The sequence below is a fragment of the Misgurnus anguillicaudatus genome, chromosome 23 (genome assembly GCF_027580225.2).
Source record: "Misgurnus anguillicaudatus chromosome 23, ASM2758022v2, whole genome shotgun sequence".
Classification (NCBI taxonomy): domain Eukaryota; kingdom Metazoa; phylum Chordata; class Actinopteri; order Cypriniformes; family Cobitidae; genus Misgurnus; species Misgurnus anguillicaudatus.
In genome coordinates this window covers 1,650,001-1,672,332 of record NC_073359.2, presented here as the reverse complement: position 1 = coordinate 1,672,332, position 22,332 = coordinate 1,650,001, and the positions used below count along the sequence as shown (strand labels likewise).

General features: G+C 35.6%; 1 protein-coding gene across 10 annotated transcripts in view; it reads left to right on the top strand.

Annotated features, from left to right (window-relative positions):
- Positions 1 to 22,332, top strand: part of LOC129453153 (dedicator of cytokinesis protein 3) — a 171,086-nt gene that overhangs the window by 25,155 nt on the left and 123,599 nt on the right. For all 10 annotated transcript variants that reach the window (XR_012365653.1, XM_073861348.1, XM_073861344.1 and 7 more), the window contains exon 2: positions 14,898 to 14,981. Coding sequence is in view for 9 of the 10 variants with exons in the window: in XM_073861348.1 (XP_073717449.1) it covers positions 14,898 to 14,981 (84 nt within the window). In the remaining variant the exon portion in view is untranslated. The remainder of the gene's footprint in view (positions 1 to 14,897; positions 14,982 to 22,332) is intronic.

Sequence of the window (22,332 nt, the reverse complement as noted above, 5' to 3'; positions counted from 1 at the left end):
GATACGGCCATATCCGAAACGCAGACCTGCTCGGACAGGTTGACCCCTCGAGGGCCGTAGCTCATGGGAAATCAATAGCCTGACCCCCCCCCAACAGAAAACACAAACAAATGGACGAAAGCATTATTTGTCAGCGCTTGGTCCAGAAAGCTTGCTCGGCACATTCCAGCCCATGGCTGACTCTCATTCCTGTAATGTCACAGCGTCAGGTGGCTCAGCGCTTTGGTGTCATCACCACCTTAACCAGAAAGATTTATTTTTCCTTCTCTTTCAATTTAGTGCCACCATCCGTGGTTTTTAAGTGCTTTAAAACATAATATGCTCTCTTTTTACCACTGGGAGGCAAAGCATAATATAGCTGCGCTATTGGTACTGTCCATTAACTGACATTGGTATTGTGCATTTTATGCTAACTGCTATTATAGTCTATTTTTTATTTGCATGATGCAAAATCAAGCCACCCAAGGTCTTCTTGTATTCACCGATTGCATAATATGTCCATTAAAAGCGCAGTGCAGTGAAACAGTAGTAACTCTCGACACAGATTCGTCATCATGTCACATGCGCTCGATCGCCCTCCTGCAGTCGCTGCTGCACGTCTGCAAGCTGATGTGTGTTTTCACTTGCTCGGGATAAAGCATATCCAGGTCAGTAAGTTGATCAGATTAAATGACTCAAACAGGGCCCTAAGGGAAGGTACTTATTTTTTTACTGTACTAATTTGTCATTCCCCCTCAAGCAGTTTAAACTGAGCAGTACTAGTTTCAAGTAGTTACTAGTAGTAGTGGATTAACATTAAGCAAACATTTTAATCTTTGTTTGCAGTAATTGAACAAATGTCTTTTCTTTATAAAATATACTGTACGTATTTCAACCTAGCACCAGAAATCTGGCTAGGTTATATTAATTTAACCTATACTGGGTTGTTTCCACCCGTTGTTTGGTACAAAATAAAAATGTTGTATATATTAAAAGTAGTGCTGGGCAAAGATTAATCGCGATTTATTGAATACAAAATAAAAGTGATTTTTGGCATAATATATGAGTGTGTGTGCTGTGTTTAATTATTATGTACACTGAAAAAAATGATTCATTCAATTTACTTAATTTTTTAAGGTAAGTGGTGGACGCAATCTTTTTTTAAGCTACATTTAAAAAAAATTTAGAAATGCAAAACAAAAAACTTTCGTTTAAATGTAGCTTAAATAAGTTAATTGCGACCACTTACCTTAAAAAATGTAGTAAATTGAATGAATACTATTTTCAGTATATATATGAATACACACATTCATGTATTTAAGAAACATTTACATGTGTATATTTATTTATATTTTTATATATTCTATATTATATATACATTAATAAAATTGATATATAAATAAAACAATTCTAAAATGAATATGTGTGTGTGGTAAAATATACATAATAATTACACGCAATACACACACATATATTAGGCAAAAAATCTATTTTATTTTGTATGTGATTAATCGCGATTAATCTATGCCCAGCACTAATTAAAAGTAATGTTTCATTTCAATGCCAAGCATTTTTTTGTGATTTTTACAGTTTCACAAAACGCATTCCAGAAAATGTTTCTTCTAAAAATATATAAACATACAAATATATTTAAAAAAATGTAGCAAAAAGCTAAAATAAATGCATTTTTGTGAAGGAATTTGGTTAGAGATCAGATTCAGAACGATTATCAAAACATACACAGAGTTTAAAATTAGTAAATAACGTTTTGGCTCCAGTTTTTTCATAAACTGGGTAGTGGATAATCGCGTTATTCCAGATTAACATAAAAATTCTTCAGAAAAATTCATTTTTATGCAAATGTTTTTTCTTTATTGACGAGATAACTCGACAATGGTGGGGGAAATGTGTAATTTGGTAATTGCATTTTAAATATGGGGGACACTCAGGCTAGTTGTCACATGAGGAAGTGATAAGGCTCAATAAGTGGCTTATGTGTCCAATTACTTCTTGTGAGCACTGTAAATATAAAAATAAAATCAATGTAAACCGTAGTTTAACTGTGGCACACTTGAAATTATTATAATAAAAATTTGGATTGTTATTTTTCCATAAGCTTGATTTTATTCAGCCCATATTTGATAGACTATGAGAGTTATTAACTGTGGAGATAATTACATTTTAGATTTATACCAAATGCTGTAAAAGTCTGGGAATAATAATATAATTTAGCACAGGGATCTCAACCTTTTTCATTTCAAGTCCCAAGTATTTAAAGCCCCTATACCCACTCTCAATTTATCCCCAATAAAATATTCTTGAATTTTGCATAACTAGAAAGATGCTTATTTCTTATAAAACAACCAAATACTAAAAATATCTTGAATTTTAGCTTTAACGTTTAGTTTTAGCTTATTTTTTAGCTTGTTCTGTGTTATTTTAAATAATTTCCTTTGCCCCCTTAGAAGTGTGTTGACAGCCCCTCGTAGCCACAGTCCCCTGGTTGAGAAATAATGCTTTAGCATACAGCACAGCATACACATATGATAAAAAATGACACACTGTGCAGATTCAGGAAGCTGATATTTCCGTTATAGAGACACATTAACACTTCCCATTGGCTGTGTTTGTTAGCTAGTGTTTTAGTTTATCACCTCTTGTTTCTAGCTGTTGTAACTCAATTAGCACATGAGATAACATCATAACCTTAAGGGGCTTACAGCAGCAGAATTAACCTGGGTTAATGCAGTCAGATCCACACTAAACTATTGTCTACTAGTGACAGATGGGATTGTGGGAATAAAACTGATAAATTACATAAATGTATGCCAAAGAACTAAAAAAGAATTTCTGTAAAAGTGAATACATGTGCATTACAGACCAGTTAAGATTTTTTTTGTAAAATAAAGATTTTAAGAAGTTTCTTGCTCTGTTCTGTGTTGTGAGCAAAAAAGTTGCCTCTCTTTTGCTTTCTCTCATTTTAACTACCGTAAAAGCATAACATTGCTCTAACATACCTGCATACCGACAGACTGTTATGCTTGGATATGTTGTCAATCAGAATTTCCCACTAATCCAACATAATCCTTTATAATGCAGCTTTTGTTCTGATCTGTACTGCCATAAGACATCGCCGTTCACTCAAATAAAATGGGGAAGCAAAATCAATTAAAGCAATCAGTCTTGCTGCAGGAGTCATTTTCATTGGTTAACTTATTGACCCCTTCATTTCTTTAGGATTTAACGGTTACGAGGTTCAACTTTTCAGCATTGTAGCTTTGGAAGGCTTTTTGGTTAAAGATTTAGCAGATTTAAAACCAAAATAAATTGACATACAAATACAAAAATGTAATCATAAATGCTTCAGGGCTGGTTATTATTTACGTATTAAGAACGGTGATTTTGCGGATGGATATGCAGAGAACATTGAGTGTGTTTGAGTAAAAAAGCATTTAATCTCTAATCATGCATAATTTCCAAATACTCAATTAGCAAAGCTTTTGATCCTTCGAAGGAATATTTGAATAGATGGAAGAAAATAACAAATATTAAAAACAACACCACAATGTTAAATGCGTCAGCATCAGGTTCAATGTACTAGTCATACCTGTCAACACTTGGAGTCCAAAATCCGTGAGACATCTAAAAGTAAAAGGGGTTTAAAGAGAGACAGTCTGCATTCGTTTTAATAGCACTAAAATTATACTATACTATAGTATATCATAGTAGGTTGCCAGGTTAAGGTCAAAAATAGGTTCAAAATTGTATGAGGTGTCTATTGTGCAAGAAGAATGCGTTGCATACAAGATCTGGCAACTGGGCAACTGGAAAACCTTGAAATAATATATTGATGTGATTTTTCATATAACAAGGTAGGGCTGTACAAATTACAATAGTTTCCCGGGAGAAATAACAAAACGGGAGGTGGCGGGAGAAAGGTGTGAAATACGGTAGACTACCAGGAAAATGGGAGTGTTGACAGGTATGGTTACAGTATATCTTACATTTCGATTGCATTTTCGGACATCTTCACTTTGCAATTTCATTCGTGAATTGTGTTGCTACTGGAGTTATCACAGTTTAATTGAAACAGTTTGGCACTCGCATGGTCTGGTCATATAAAAATCCAGCTAACGCTTATTGTAAGGTCGACTCTCCTTTGCCATGCAGTCAGTGATCCAGTGTTGGCGGCACAACTTAAGCCCTACAGGGTCATCTGAGGCTGAGCATTGCTGTACTTAATATTACATAGATTACTACATTAGATAGTTTACTTACCCTAATCTTAAATGTACAGTATATGACTTTTCCTTCAGCAAAACATGAATTAATAACTTTTATATTAAAATGCCGCCATGTTGTCTTTTTTATATGAAGGGTCAACATGGTGAAGCTCCAAAACAGCACAAACATCCATCATTAAAGTAATCCAAGTAACTCCAGTGGGATAAAGGGATAGTTCACCCCAAAATGATGTCATCATTTACTCACACTCACCTGTATGAGTTTTTTTATTCTGTTGAGCACAAAAGAAGATATTTTGATAAATGATGGTAAGCGCACAGTTACGGTATCCATTGACTTCTATAGTATTTGTTTTTTGAAGTGTCTATTTGCACCGAGTGTAAATAGCGTCCCTTGTTGGCAGATGCTATTTACACAAGCTCCGCCCATCAATAACTGGCACTAAAGCCAATACAGAAGTGACTTCAACTGCAATTCATCAACTGGCCACTAGAGCTCCAAAAGGGAATAATACACTACGTCCATATTTTTACAGTCTATGCCTTTGACATGATGTCGCTTGTTCGAATCCCCCTATTGCAGATTTCTGGGTGGTTTTTAACTGGTTTGAATTAAAATAACCATGTATCTGTGATATTTTGTTCTTTATGGTTCGCTTTACTCCTTCAGACAGATTTTTGTATTTATTTTATCGTCTGCCATGCAGTAATTCAATTTCTGCAATGTATTTCTTCTCAATGAGCTTTGAGGTATTTTTTATGTCGTACAGACAGTGCAGAATGTTTAATACTTAAATGTAAGTGTTTACCAGCACTACTAACAAGGCAATAAACTAAATTAAAAGCCAGCTTCGCTTTTAGAACGGTCTGCACGCTAAAATCAGTCCCAATTTATGGGCTAAAAATACAGGCGTGGGATAAGGTGATATCCACATTTGTAGAAGTGATGACTGGTAACGACTACTCATATGGACAAATTGCATATACTGTCACAAACTTGACTTTCTCCTTTGATCACAAAAAGTCCAACATCTCCATAATTTAAATGATGTCTTGATTAAAACAAAGAATCAAATTGAAAAAAGCTTATTAGGAAAGCCGTACAAAAATGGAGTTTGGATCAGCAGACAAGAACAACAGTGACTTGAATAAGTTTGAGTACACTGTCTTTACAATTCAGCTTACCTCCAAGGTTCAGACAGACAGACAGACAGACAGACAGACAGACAGATTGACAGATTGACAGGAGGTTATGAGCAGTTGGGTAAGGGATAGATTTTAAAGCTGCATTAAACACAACATTGGCTTTTGTGTACAGCAGAACAGATTAAAGCTGGTTCATCTGGCATTGTACCCACCCGAGTGACATTATCTTTTAAAATAAATAAATCAGATGATATTATTTATTTATATTTTACAATCAGATCCGTATTCATGTAGCATGAAAACAGTGACAATGTCAAATAGAGTGACAGCAATAGAGTGACTTTATCTCATCGAGTTATCTCATCAATTAAGAAAAAACTTTTGCATGAAAAAACGTGTTCTTGGTGAGTTTTTATGGTTATCTGTAATACCACGATTATCCACATAGATATGTATAAAGGCTAGATGTGTTACGGTGGAGTCTCTAACGTCATCACCTGGCGGCCATCTTTCCACAGGCAGCTCGAGCACTCCTTGCATTGAGTTTAATGGTGCATGACATGTACTTTTAAATGACCATAACTTGCTCAATTTTCGACCAATTTTCAAACGATTTGGTTTCTTACAAACATTATTAATGTGGCTATAATTCTGGATGCTTTTTTTGTATATGTATGATGTGTCATAGGTACATAACAAACCAAATCGTTTGAAAATCGGTTGAAAATTAAGCAATTTATGGTCATTTAAAAGTAGATGCACCATTAAACTCAATGCTACGAGTGAGCGAGCTGCCTGTGGTAAGATGGCCGCCAAATGCGGACGTTCCACTCAATTGGCCAGCAGCACGGGCGAGACATCCAGCCTTTATACATATCTATGGGTGCTCTTAGCAAATTAATAAAAAACTGAAGCAAAAAATGATTTATTAATTTTATACTCCGTGTATGTTTTGATAATCGTTTTGAATCTGATCTCTATCAAAATTCCTTTACAAAATGCAATTATTTCAGCTTTTTGCTGACAAAATAAAAAATACCCATATTTAAGAGTTTATAAGCAGAGAAAAATATAGATAGGATGAAACTTTTTTTTTCCCCGTTTTGTTTGTTCCTTGATTTGATATATTTGTATCTTTATATATTTTTAATAGAAAATTTTCCTGGAAGGCATTTTGTGAAACTTTTGTGAAAATCACCAAAAATGCTGGTGGCAACTTTTGAAAAAAAGGCTGGCGGGGAATGAGTTAAAATATATATATATGTTTCGTGTTTTCAAAATATGTGTTTGTTGCGTCATGTGAACCCTGAGCATCACATGTTTTGTCAAAATAAGTCCCTGCTGCACACGTGTCAAAACCGTTTATGATAAAAGAGACGCTCACGTTCACAAAATACACGCTAGACACTCCCTTAACATTAAACTCTGATTATGCATGATATTATGTGAGTATCTGGCAAACGTGTCTCTTTTATCATAAACCCTTTAGACGCGTCTGCAACAGGCACTTATTTTGACAAGACACGTGATGCACATAGGTTCACTCGACGCGCAGAACACATATTTTGAAATTACGAACCACACACGATGGGCTACATACATGTTGTGACGAACTTTGCATCGAGCGTCCTATAAAAAATAAGTCACCGTCTGCCACTGATATATATATAGAGTTCCTTTCAAACTATTTTTTTAAGACCAACAACAGTAGTTGTGTTTTGCATGGACAGTATTTTAATAGCATTTTTACAATCAAGTACAGTTGGATGTGTTGTGAAATCGAAAAACTTATGTCAGTAACTGAGAGATCTCACATGTAGATGTTGTGATTGTCTAGCAGATGGTATTGTATCCGACGTGTCTTTGTTTTCACAGCCGGATTAGCGAATTCTCTGACACTCCATGTGACACTTGCTGTATAAACTGGGACACTGGAAAAACTGTAAACAAATGTGTGTCTGGAAGTGTAAGGATTTGTGGGATCCATCTGTTCATCATTCAGAGGGTTTTGCCAAGTGACTTAAGGCTCTTCTCTTCCATAAAAAATAAAATCTAGCCATTTAAAAATTCCTATTTTAATGCTTATATATGTTCATCATTATACATTGGTTATTAGGGCTGGAATATGCAAAATATGTTAAGAAAATAAACAACTTTTTTGCTACCATGTCAAAGTCAAACCTTATCAATAAGTGCATGTTTGTGTGTATGCAGTATCCTTTATTACAAATATGTACAATTGAACAATCAATGGTACCGTAATCCCATTTCTGATCTCAAACCAGCCTCGTCCACTCCGTCACATCCTTAACCATCCCATAAACAACACCTCTTCTGCTCTCAGAACAGCTTATGAAATCAAAGGGTGTTTTACGTCTGTCCTGCACACCCCAGAGGCCGTGATGAATGCGGGCAAATGGCCCATTTTGTTCATCTAGCTGCCGGCGGTGTGCCCAGATTCAGAAGTGTCCTCGGTGTTCAGGTAGAATACACTTCAAATGAGAGCACAGCCAGCACAATGTACAACAGCTGCCCGCTTCCCGTCTCATCAATTCGGTTTATCGCCGCCCTCGCGCCATCATAAGAACGTCTTGCCAAAGTTTTGCCCTCAGTTACGGTGGGAATCAAATTCATGGCGCTTAGGTGGTTGTTTGGGGCTTCGGTTTGTAAAAGATTGAGAACCAATGAGTCGTGTTCAGATACAGGTTTAACTGGTGGCATGGCCCAGTTAACCCATGAATTGCCGCCAGTGGTAACCTATACCTTGTGTTCTACCTCATTGCTATTTGTCAGTCTTGATTTACCAATGAATAAATACCCGGTTTGTTAAAACTGTCATATATTTGTTATATAAATGTGTTACAGAATACATTTTTAAAGCTTATTTCAGGGTTCCCACGGGTCCTTAAAATCCTTGAAAGTTTGTGAATCTGGGGAAAAATTCAAGGCCCTGGGACCTTCTTGAAAATATATATACATAAATACAGGTCATTGAAAGTGCTTGAATCTATTTTATGCAAGAAGTTTTGTGAAAAAAATCCATATTATTCCCTGTATTTCAGATAGCGATATACTTCCTGACACCTTGTCTTTGTCGTTAAGCTTCACCATTGGTTGAATTTGATATACACATTCAGACGCACTTAACCCCTGGAGGCGTCCCCAAAGGGTGATTCCCGCGAAATTAGACTTATGAGGTGTCATGAAACAATTGGAAAAAAAAGTTACAAACATCTCTTCACGTACTATTTGGCACATCATTTCAAATGACATCATACAAACCAATTTTGTTGTTTTTCCACATTTAAGAAGAAAATTGTCATTACCGCAATGTGTATATGACTTTATTTTGGTTCTTTGACATGGAAATATTTATAATTAAAAAATCTAAAAAATAAAAAGCTTCAGTGCATGTTATACTATAAACATTTACAGTAAAAAAAAACATGTGGTATTTGGTGATCATCTGTAAATGTAGAGACAATAATAAGGAATATTAATGTGTCCAAGACCAATTTTCTCATCCTCCGCAACAATTTTCAATTATTGTTTAAGCCCGCAATGAACTAACATTTTCAAAAAAAAAAAAAAAATTATTGGAAGGGACATAAATGACAATGACACTTTTTCTCTCCAGATAAAAGTTGAAATTTTGTTTGTCATAGTACCTAGACAACTTTTTAGTTCTCATTACCGAAACATGAGTTTGTAAATGCATGCTGCGGTAATGATAATTTTTGATAATGATAATCTAAAATTTTTTAAATAATTTTATAGGAAATATTTTTGTAAATGCATGTTGCGGTAATGATAATTTTTGATAATGATAATCTAAAAATGTAAATAATTCTATAGGAAATATTTTTGTAAATGCATGTTGCGGTAATGATAATTTTTGATAATGATAATCTAAAAAATGTAAATAATTCTATAGGAAATATTTTTGTAAATGCATGTTGCGGTAATGATAATTTTTGATAATGATAATCTAAAAAATGTAAATAATTCTTTAGGAAATATTTTTGTAAATGCATGTTGCGGTAATGATAATTTTTAATAATGATAATCTAAAAAATTTAAATAATTCTATAGGAAATATTTTTGTAAATGCATGTTGCGGTAATGATAATTTTTGATAATGATAATCTAAAAAATGTTAATAATTCTATAGGAATTTTTTTTAATCCTCTAAAAATAATGATTATAGTAAGTTCAGACCTTAATCTTATATGTGTAAAAAAAGTCTTCAAAGGGCTTTTTAAAACACTGTTATTTACTTGGGACTATAAAAATATAAGGAGAGCAACGCAAGGGAACTGCAAGGGAAATTCCTCCCTTTATCTGACAAGCAACTTAGTCATTCAGTCCCTGTAGCTGATATTAATATGTGAGTCATAATATATTTTGCATAGTGTAATAGTCTAAATCTACCTAAATTTACCAAATGTTTCACAGCTCACACTTCGGACTGTCACATGTGAATAATGTTTACACATTGCAGTAGCAGTATGGTGTAACAGTGTAGTATGCATCTCTTCTGTCATGTTTTAAGGACGCTGCCATCTAGTGTTTAATAAACTGACTGCAGCTTTAATGACCGGCTGCAAAATGTCCCTGTAAATCAAGCCTGTAGAAAGTGGGTGGCTTTATCACGTCATACATATCATGAAATATCTGTCGTAGAAAAACTGATGCCCTCTCATAAACCCAGATTTATTAGCGTTCCCTCTCTGTTTGTTTAGCGAATTATTAAGACATGCTTATAAACCGAGCCAGCATGGATCCATTTGGCTTGCCGTTTGTTTATTTGGCACGGCAGGACAGAATTGAGACTGGCAGAAAGAGGTGCGGCCCCGCGGGTTTCGCTGGCCCTCAGTCACTAAATGAGAATGTCTTCATATAGTCACCACATGCGAGCGTAGTCATACAGCTTGCAGATTTAAATCTAAAGGTAAATATGAAGTGTCTAGCTGCAGATATGAATTGAGGAGAAACTCTTGAGTTGTAAGCCTTCAGGTCTGTCATAGTGTGCTTGTGAATTGCACTAACCATACGCGCACACACAGGCGTCTCGGGGGCTATACAGTCATTTTCCTACGTGACTCTTTCGCTGGCAGACACCACAACAAATGCTAATATGAGAAGTTATTTGCTTTAATTAAAATGTGATTTGCTCTCAGGATGTGTCGCTTTCCTTTCTGTTGTGTCATCAAAGTCTTTGACATTAAAGTTGACACCAAAGTGCTAATTCATGTTGAAAGTTATTACTGATTAACACAGAAACAAAGTATGTTTTGACACATCTGTTGCTAATTTGATCATTAACCTGACAGCAGCTATCTATCTGTCTATCTGTCTGTCTGTCTGTCTGTCTGTGTCTATCAATCTACCTTCTGTCTATCCATCTACTTGTATGTCCATCTATTTGTCTACCCATCCATCCATCTAGTGTGTGTCCATCTGTCTATCCATCCATCTAGTGTCTGTCTGTCTGTCTGTCTATCAATCTACCTTCTGTCTATCCATCTACTTGTTTGTCCATCTATCTGTCTATCCATCCATCCATCCATCCATCCATCCATCTAATGTGTGTCTGTCTGTCTATCAATCTACCTTCCATCTATCCATCTACTTGTCTGTCCATCTGTCTATCCATCCATCCATCCATCCATCCATCCATCCATCCATCCATCCATCCATCCATCCATCTAGTGTCTGTCTGTTTGTCTGTCTGTATGTCTATCAATCTACCTTCTGTCTATCCATCTATTTGTCTGTCCATCTATCCATCCATCCATCCATCCATCCATTAATCCATCGATCCATCTAGTGTCTGTCTGTCTGTCTGTCTGTCTGTCTGTCTGTCTGTCTGTCTGTATGTCTATCAATCTACCTTCTGTCTATCCATCTACTTGTCTGTCCATCTATCTGTCTGTCTATCTATCCATCCATCCATCCATCCCACCATCCATCCATCCATCCATCTAGTGTCTGTCTATTGTCTGTATGTCTATCAATCTACCTTTTGTCTATCCATCTACTTGTCTGTCCATCTGTCTAGCCATCCATCCATCCATCATCCATCCATCAACCTGTCCATCCGTCCATCCATCCATCCATCCATCCATCCATCCATCCATCCATCCATCTATCTATCTATCTAGATTCTGTCTATCCACCTACTTGTCTGTCCATTGTTCATCCACCCATCCGTCCATCTATCCTCCATCCATCCATCTGTCTGTCTGTCAGTTCGTCTGCTAATCTATCTATCTATCTATCTATCTATCTATCTATCTATCTATCTATCTATCTATCTATCTATCTATCTATCTATCTATCTATCTATCTATCTATCTATCTATCTATCTATCTATCTATCTATCTATCTATATTCTGTCTATCCACCTACTTGTCTGTCCATCTGTTCATCCATCTGTTCATCCATTCATCCATCCATCCATCCATCCATCCATCTATCTATCTATCTAGATTCTGTCTATCCACCTACTTGTCTGTCCATTTGTTCATCCACCCATCCGTCCATCTATCCTCCATCCATCCATCCATCTGTCTGTCAGTCCGTCTGCTTATCTATCTATCTATTCATCTATCTATCTATCTATCTATCTATCTATCTATCTATCTATCTATCTATCTATCTATCTATCTATCTATCTATCTATCTATCTATCTATCTATCTATCTATCTATATTCTGTCTATCCACCTACTTGTCTGTCCATCTGTTCATCCATCTGTTCATCCATTCATCCATCCATCCATCCATCTATCCATCTAGATTCTGTCTATCCACCTACTTGTCTGTCCATTTGTTCATCCACCCATCCATCCATCTATCCTCCATCCATCTGTCTGTCTGTCAGTCCGTCCGTCCATCCATCCATCCATCCATCCATCCATCCATCCATCCATCCATCCATCCATCCATCCATCCATCCATCCATCCATCCATCTATTTGTCTGTCCATCCATCCATTCATACATACATACATCCTTCTATCCATTTGTCTGTCTGTCCATCTACATATCTGTCAATCTGTGCGTTTGTCTGTCGTTATGTGTGTGTCTTTCTCATCTCTCCACTCTCTATCCATCTCAGTATGTTGGGGCTTTCTGTTTCAATCTGTGTGTCTCTCTCTTTCGGTGTCTGTCTGTGTGTTTGTCTCTTTGTATCAATCTATCTACCTCCTGTCTATACATGTCTGTCCATCTGTCTATCCATCCATCCATCCATCCATCCATCTAGTGTCTGTCTAACTGTCCATCTACCTATCCGTCTGTTTGTTTGTTTGTCTGTCTGTCTATCAGTCTCTACATTCTTTAAACATAAAGGGGCACAAAAAAGTTATAATCATTCAAACAAGAATCCTCAGGATGTAACACAAGACAGACACTTAAAACGCTAATATTATAAAAGCGACTCAAAACTCTTATCGGATGAGCCAGAAATATGACACTTCTAAAAAAGTATGCGCTTTTTCAGATTATGCACTCTGACGCAGACAACTTGGCGACGTTTTTGAAAATGTATCATAAGGGCCATTAGGATACCACGGCTACCTCCAGATTAAAAACACACATTGTTTTTGACGTTTTCTGTTTTAGTCATGAAAAACTTTTTCTAATAGTCCACTGAATAATTCACTAAATATATAGATCTCTGCCTAGATCACATGATCTCTTGATATCTGCAGTAGGAGCCTCCAAACAAGCTTTAAATATTAATCTACTAAAAACAAATGACACAATATCATCAAAAATGATTAAATACACATGACAAATCCTCTAAAAATGCAATTTATACCTAAAACTACTGTTGTTAGATAATATATGACTGTGTTAAGTGTAATATGTAGTAGTGTCATGTTTGATATTTAGACCATTAGTGACTGATTTTTATACTTATTACAGATTTGTATTATTCGTTGCTTGGAGAAACAATGATGGAAACACACACATTTTGTTCTGTACCGTGCGGGCTTGTTGCATAGTAACTGTGAATGGTTCATATCGTATCGAGATGTTGGTATGAGCAGACATGGATATCAATTTTGTATCCTGAGAGAGCCCATCAAACCCTGTGTACAGACTCAGTACACCAAAACAGACCAGACAGGATCATGTTGCACAAATACAAATGGATTTAGAGAAATTACTCAGCTTTGTTCCAGGCATTTCAGCTGCCTGACTATTATAATCTCATCCAAATACGATGGAAGAGGCAGGAATTGCTTATTTCCAAGTTCCAAGTTGGGTATTTTTGTTAGCAGCACAAAGATCATGGGTTTGATCCCAGGAGACACATATGCACATATGAGTGGCACCCACAGTGGCAAGAAGGTCCTTCGGCTTGAGCCTTGGCTGGAGTTTCCAAAGTGAAATGGCTTCTGAAATGTAAAAGGTACTGGGTCAGGACTTGAATTTGTCTATTGATAACTGATTGGATCGTTTGAATTTGGGTCCTGTTGCTATTTGCTAATCGTTGCATATGAGCAGAAGTAAAGAGAGATCATTTCAAGGAGGAGAGGATATTTGTGCTTTTTATTAAACATTATAAGGGCACATGATTTTTTTTTTAAATAATAACGCTTATAGATAAATCATTTGATAAAAATACCACAATATTCTGATTTTTTTAAACAATTTTTCGTTTTAGTTTCATTGCAACTTTAAGAAATGAACAAACAAACACATGCATATACAGTACAGTTGTTATTTCAATAGAAACTTTGGCTACAATGAAGCAGTTTTATAACCAAACACAACAGTCTGGCTCAAAAGCAGACAGCAAACAGACACATTTTGTTCAGCTAAACCCAGTGGTGAATGCATGGCCTGCAGATGACCTGAATATTATAGTAGCTTTGTCTTAATGGCTTATCCCTAAACAAAAGAGAAAATGCTGGGCTTCACATATCCAACGCATCTATAGCCAAACCATTTCTCAAATCCCCTGAATCTGAAAAAACAAAAGCGGCGAAAATACAGATGCATCATTCAGACATACAGCTTGTGTTGCTTTATTCTGAGAAAATCCTTACAGTTATTTCTCAAATTTCTTTGTTCTGTTAATCATAAATAGAAGGCAGTAAAATGTACTTAAGCATGAAATAAAGTTAAAGAAGACTTTTTTATCCAAAGCATGGTCAACATTTGATCAGTTTGTGTCTTTTTACGAACTCCCTGGTCTAGTGAGTAAAAAGTGGGGGCTTGTCCGGGATATTCAATTCAATTTTATTTATATAGCGCTTTTCACAATAGTTAATTGTTTAAAGCAGCTTTACATTAATAGGAGCAGTGAAAAGCACAGAAAAACGACAGATAGCACAACATAATACACGATAGCATAAGCAGCTAAATTTGCGATATGAACCCCATCGAACCCATGACCTTGTCTATGCTTTACCATTTCAATTCAAATGTTAATGTAATTGTGAATGCATTATCTTTGAATGCAGTCTATACTTCAAATCTAACTCCTGTTGTCTTTTTTCTCTTTTCTCAGTGGTCTGTAGTTTCCGGGGTTCTGTGTCACATGGTCTGTCTCTAGAGCTCGGAGAAACCGTTCAGATCCTGGAAAAGTGTGAAGGTAAGTCATTCTCTGGGAGTACGGTGAAGCTTTTGAGCTAATGCTTTTAATTACTTCAGCCTGTTTGCTCAGACATTGCAGATGGTAATGAAAATCAAAAGTCTTTACATAAATACGGTTTAAATTGGTGTGCCATATTTGTGTTTTCTAAAGATTAAAGGGATAGTTCTCCCAAAACTTAATCTTTGTCATTATTAACTCACTCAATGTCTTTCATTGTTCTTCAGAAACCAAACCATATTCAGTTTTTTTGGTTTTCTGGTTACTATGGGAGTGGATGGTTACCGTCTTTACAGGCAACCCTTCAAGCTTCAGAAGGACCTAAAAGTGTTAAAAAGTTGTGTCTTACATTTTAAATATCCTAAAGACATTTACTAATGTACCTTCTTGTTGTAGATATTGCTGTTGGTTCTGTTGTGACACATTATCCTAAAATTGCCTAAACAACAGTTCAGAAAAAAGACTTTAATGGATTATGTTTTAGTTAAGGGAAGTTGTTAGTTTAACACTTGTGGGTCCTTTTGATGCTTGAAGAGTCGGTCACCATCCACTCCCATAGTTACCCAATCCACACTTTTAAAAAATCCTGCGTTCTAAAGAACCAAGAAAGATATTGGGGGGGGGTCAAAAAACACGAGGGTGGGTAAATAATGACACAGTTTTCATTTTTGAGTCAACTATACCTTTAAGGACCGTACATCGCTATGCACTTTTTGAAAAACTTTTTTTTCAGTTTCAGACCTATTTTATTATCTCTTCACTTGATGTGCAATAAGTCATATATATGCACGATCTACCACCCACTTTTGGGTTAGCGTGTCTTCTATATTACCGTAAAAATAAATCTCTGCATTTCATCCGAGAAGATGTAATCTGTGCTGCTGGCAGTATTAACTTCAGAAACCAGAATAATTTTGAATACTTACAGTAAACGCAACTGAGAGACTTTCAACAGGACGCGCCTCTACACTGTAAAAAAATCCGTAGAAATTGCAGCTGAGTTGCCGGTAACTTACCGTAGATTTAAATTTATGTTATTTACTGGCAACTTTTTGTTCGAAGTTAAATGAACATTTCACATTTACAAGTCTTTGTCTTTACAGAGTAAAACTAAAAAAACAGCATCAAGCAAAACATTTTGGTAAACAAAATCTGAAGCAAAAAACAGAAAAAGGTTGATGATGATTTCTGGTTCCCAGAATGCTTTGCATGAGGCTGTTATTGTATAGTTTTATTCTGTAAAGATAAAGACTTGTTAATATTTAAAATTTATTTAACTTTGAACAAACTTTTGCCAGTAAATAACATAAATTTAAATCTACGGTAAATTACCGGCAACCCAGCTGCAATAACATTGTAATTTCTACGGAATTTTTTTACAGTGTAGGGTTGTAATTTTTTCTTGACTTCAGCACACAGAACTGTAATAAATGTTTGAGCAGGATATATTTAAGATCTTCAAATGTTTTATTTGTAAGTTTAAATTTCTTGTTTTGGCATGTAGTGTCACTATTTACTAGCTTTACAGTAGCTTACCGTAACCTCTGTCCTGTAGATCCACATTAATGGCTTTGCCATACCCATCTCTGACTCGGGCTGTGTCTTCATTCCTGTGCCACTTTGTAGATTGAATTGTGGTAGTTCAGAAGTGTTTCCATTATCAACTTTCTATCTAATGTGCATTAGTGTAAAAATACCAAATATTAAGTTAATATGCTAAGACACTCATGTTAATTGTATTGAACGCTTGGGGGTAATCGAATTGTCATAGATTTTGACTCGAGCCCTCTCTGGACATGGAAAGAGAAGCGGCTCAATTTCAGTGTGTCGCAGTGTAAAGGTCAGTCATAAAAACACGCTTGTTCCCGAGAGCTGTCAATGGTCACGGTTACAGCCTGATATTCAGGACCTGCAGGCACAGCGTGCTGCATTGTACATCATCTGGTGAAAGATACAGTAGGGTTTTGAAAGAAGAAATATATATTGAGTCTCGGTAGGACCTCAGGTGTATAACTGGTGGAAGTCTTTTTAAATGTCTCGTGTGTGCTATTTTTTGCTATGTGTCAAGTTGACTAGGGCTTGTTTAGCGGGTACAGTGACAGAGTCAGTTGTGTTACTATAAAACACATTTAACTCAGGGCCGTCCACCCAAAAATGAAAGTTCTGTCATAATTCACTCAGATTGTATGAGTTCTTTCTTTTGTTGGACATAAAGAGAGATGATTTGAAGAATAACTGATACTGGTTTTCTTATGAGCAGTGATTTTTAATGTCATGCTCTAAAAAATACTATAAGGCCATGTGTCCACCGAAGCTCTTTAAAACACTAACTGTTAGCGTTTTGTTTGCTTTGAAATTTAGATAACAGTCAATGGCGGGGAAAGAGTTAAGCTACACCTGTCAAAATGACTCACACTATCCAGTCCAGGATTATTTCTACTAAACATGTAAACAAACCAAAATAATGGACATGTTTTCTCAGTCCACGTGTAAAATTACATTTATTATTTTTTTTAAATGAATGCAGGTTTCAAAACGCAGTTTTGCTGTTTAAATCAAAAGCCAGGTTATTTTTTAAATTTTATGACAATTGTAACAATTGTGTCCATGTAATTTTATACATTAATGTTATAAAATTAATGAATCCATAATAATTGTACAATCGTGATTATTTATCAAACTATAATCGTACCAACAAAATCTATAATCGATGCATCCCTGCACTGTAAAAAATGGCCAGCATTTTTGTCAATTCAACACATATTTTCACGTTACATTAACTTAAAAATTAAGTTAAACAATTTCAAGTTGAATTTATAAATTGTCAACTTTTTAACTCATTCCACGCCAACCATTTTTTTAAGTTGCCCGTCAGCATTTTTTGTGATTTTCACAAAAGTTTCACAAAATGACTCCCAGAACAAAATTCTTCTAAAAAACATATAAACATACAAATATATCAAATAAAAGAACAGAACCTCTGCTTTCAAACAAACAACATACAAACAAAACAGGAAAAAAACGTTTCATCCTATTTATATTTTTTTCTCTGCTTATAAACTCTTAAACTCTTAAAAAATAAAAAAATTAGCAAAAAGCTGAAATAATAGCATTTTTTTTTGAAGGAATTTTGTAGGGATGCACCGATAGGATTTTTTGGGCCGATACCGATTTAAACAGACAACTTCTGGCCGATACCGATACCGATTTTAAACACTTGTATACAATACTATAGTTGGTCTATTAGCTAGTTTATTTCTGCATCAAATTATTTTTACTGAACAGGGATTGGATCTAATTAACATTCAACTGACCAACATAATAAGAGAGGCACAAATTAAGCTAAAACAAATATGATAAGACAGCATGACAACCTTCAAAGGTGGTTTTTGCTATTCACCATTTATTTTATTAACAACATTAACTCATTTTTTACATATAATGGATTTCTTTATGCAGTTAATTAATAAACAATCGGTATCGGCCTTTCTTGTGCTATTGTCGATATGCCGATGGTTTCAAATTCATCTAAAATCGGCCGATAAATATCGGTGGCCGATACATCGGTGCATCACTAGAATTTTGTTATAGATCAGATTCAGGATGATTCTCAAAACATACACAGAGTTTAAAATTAGTAAATAACATTTTGGCTTCAGTTTTTTTCATAAGTTAATAATAATAATAATAATAATAATAATAATACATTTTATTTATTAAGCACTTTTCATAAAAGAATCTCAAAGTGCTACAGAGAACATATTAAACTTAATTAAAATGGAAAACAGTTAAACACATAGATAAATAAAAACAAGTCCTAAGGACAATTTAAAAAAAGTTAGGTAAGTCATCTAGTGGATAATTAAGGTATTGCAGATTAACAAAAAAGGAACCCGTTTTTTATGCAAATGTTTTTTTTTTAAATGACAAGATATCTCGTCAATGGCCGGGAAAGAGTTAAAAGTTAAAACAATTCTTAAAAATTCGTTTTTTTAACTAAAAAATTTCACCTTAAGTGAAACTAAAGTAAAATTTTAAGTTAAAGAAACATACATTTTTAAAGTATTTTTAAGTTGATCGAACTTTTCATTTTTTACAGTGTAAGGTTGTTCATGAAACTTTGATTGATGCTCCAAAATATAAATTCCTAGAAAAAAATGTACACCTAACCCCTTGGTTGAGTAATAATATTATTGAAAACCTAATAAACCTGAGAACCTAAGTCGTTTATTAATATTATATTGTTTTATTCTTTATTCAGAACCTGCTGTGACATGGCTTGATACACTATATTTACAATATGAATATGCAAAGTACACGATCATTTTAATCTAAGGTGGATTGTGGGATTTTATGTGAATAATAATTTAAATTTAAATCAGTTTTGCCCAAAATGCTCGAAGCAAGAACAGTCTGAACCAATGTGGGCGAGTAAATGATTCCAGAATGTTTGTTATCCTTTAATTTCAAAATGTATTCACAATTTGCTTGAAGGTGTTTAGATAGCCAAACGTGGTGTGTTTGTCAGTACATTGGCCACGGGTCAGTAGGTGAGACGAGAGGTTTAGCTTTAGCTTGAGGATGATCAGTGCTGTGATTCACAGGGTTAGCAGTTTGCTGTATGTATTGATTGTTTTGCTGCAGTGAAATACTTTTGAGGTAATGGATGCTTGGGAAATCGAAGCTTTTGAGAGCTCTCCGGTCTCTGAGGTGTCACAGTGGTCTGCAGTGGTCTGACTGGACCGTTCTGTTCTCAGAGCTAAAGGTTTCTGCAGTGTCATCCGCTGGGATGTTAAGAGGAAAGTGTGCGTTTGAAGACATGACAGTGTGTTTGACTGTTTCTGCTCATCAGAGGTTTCCATATTACTGTAAACAAAACACAACCCAAGATTCTCCATAGACTGGAGAATTTAAAATAACTTTATAGATAAAACTACAATAGACAGACACAATGGATGGATAAGACAAATGGACAGAAACACAGACAGGTTGGCAGATGCATAGACAGACGGGTAGATTGATTGATTGACAGACTGAAACGACAGGTAGATGGAGAAAGAGGTAGACAGAGAGACAGACAGACACAATCAATGGATAGACAGATATAAATACGGAGAGACAAATAGCCAGACAAGCAGACAGATAGATAGACAGACAGACAGACAGACAGACAGACAGACAGACAGAATCAGTGGATAGACAGACAGACAGACAGGCAGGCTGGCCGGCCGGCACATAGATATATAGATATAAATACAGAGAGACAGATAGATACAATTATACAACAGTTCTTTCTGGTTCTCGAATCTGATTGGCTAAGAGGTATGCGATATTGTGCTGATATCGGCACTGTAACCGCTTCACCTTTCGTATCATTCCGCCACCTAGTGAATGGAGGTCCTAAGCAGGCTCATCTCTGAATGGAAAAACACAGACGCCCTGTTTTGAATCACTCTCCGTTTGTCTCATTAGTTTACTAGCTCATAAATCAGTCTGTCAAAGATCAGCGCTCTTGGATGTTACGTTAAAGTTAATGGGAGAAATGTCTTGTCACATCGTGTGGACGATTAACACTTGGAAAGAGGAATATAAACACTCGTTTTTTTCAGGACCTATTATATCTTATTAGAACGCAAAAACACCGTGGAACTGCAGGTAAGCACCGCAGCTTTTAAGTGTGGACATTGATCATTTACTTTATCGTGACGTGACTATTAAAACATGTTATGAGATATCGCCACTGATATATTTATAAGCAGCATGCAAAAACATATCTCTGACACTTATAAAAAACCGTTTTATATAGTACTGACAAGAACAAAGTTTAATAATAATAATCAAGTGCTCGTATCACGTTAAGAATAAATGAGAAAGCAATAGTAACGTTATACAAGTATAGTTTTATTAACTTTTACCTCGCGCCAAAACAATAACAACACAAAAGACACTAAATATGAATAAAAAAACAAGTACAAGTTTGATCATGACACCAAATACTGCTGATTTGATCTCATTTTGACGATCATAAACAAACAAGGCCAACATGAGAGCCAGGGAATCCCTGTCAGAGATGTAGCCCAGAGAGGGCGGTGGTCAGCGGGGCGAGTGAACACTGATGTCCGCTCATGCTTTGGTTCTCATTCGTACCGAATCTCACTAAGCAAACGTTCAAACAGGCGCTATCTTTACTAATCGACTGCAGATTTAAATATAATACATATACATTCTCGACTGAACTAATCTTAAAACTACACTTTGTGACCAAGAAACGGTAATATAAAGTAACGGCTTTTCCGTCCATTGAGTTGTTATGAGCTTCAAAGCAGCCGAAAGTTTTACCTGTCATTCTGGCCGCCCTCAAATCCGTGGCGGAAGAAGTAGTTCTCAAACAAAGAGGCTTTTAAAATAACTCCGTTGTTGTTTTCTAGTTTTCGTTTTTCAAACGTGTGCCGTCGAACTGTTGTATAAAAGCAATATCGCTCTCGGAGTCGTGTGATATAGCTCTATATCATCACGGCTGTGATTAGGCCAGAGGCACGAGGCCGTAGGCTATATCACACTCCTACTCGAGCAAAATAGCTTAATCAATGGATAGATAGATATAAACACGGAGAGACCGACCGACAGACAGACAAAGATAGATAGGTAGGTAGGTAGGTAGATAGATAGGTAGGTAGGTAGGTAGGTAGGTAGGTGGGTAGATAGGTAGGTAGGTAGGTAGATGGACAGACACAATTACAGTTCTTCTCAGTCGCTTTGGTACATTTCTCGAATCATACTCACAATTTGCAAAACAGTAAGTGCATTTCTCACAACAATTTGTACAAATAGCAAAACATCATGGATAACCTGCAAAAGCCACTCTTTTACTCAAAATACTTAGTTCATCTCTCAAAATTAAATATCTGTGTCAATGAACATGTCAGTGCCATCAGAATGACAAGTCATTGTGTCATTGTGTACGGATAAGACAGTCAAATTGTTTAGTCATGTTGTCATTATAACAGTTTACTCTGGAGGGATGTTCTGATGTAAACTATGGCTAAAGTTTTGACGACAAGTATTGTAAATTGTAAGTTACACTTAGTATAAGTTATGCATGAGTTTGATTGCAAGAGACTGGACAAAATTTACATTTACGCTTTTACTGTTTGTACTGTAATTTGTTGAAAGACCATGTCATTGCCATAAAGAAAGATAAAGACAGCACTGCAAGCACTGCATAGCATAAAGAGAAAAAAAAAGTAGAAATGTGAACATGATAGATGTCTAAAAGATGTCTAACCATAGCCCAAGAATAGATGATGCATATACTTTTAGAACATGTAAAAGAAATGAAAGCAAACACCTT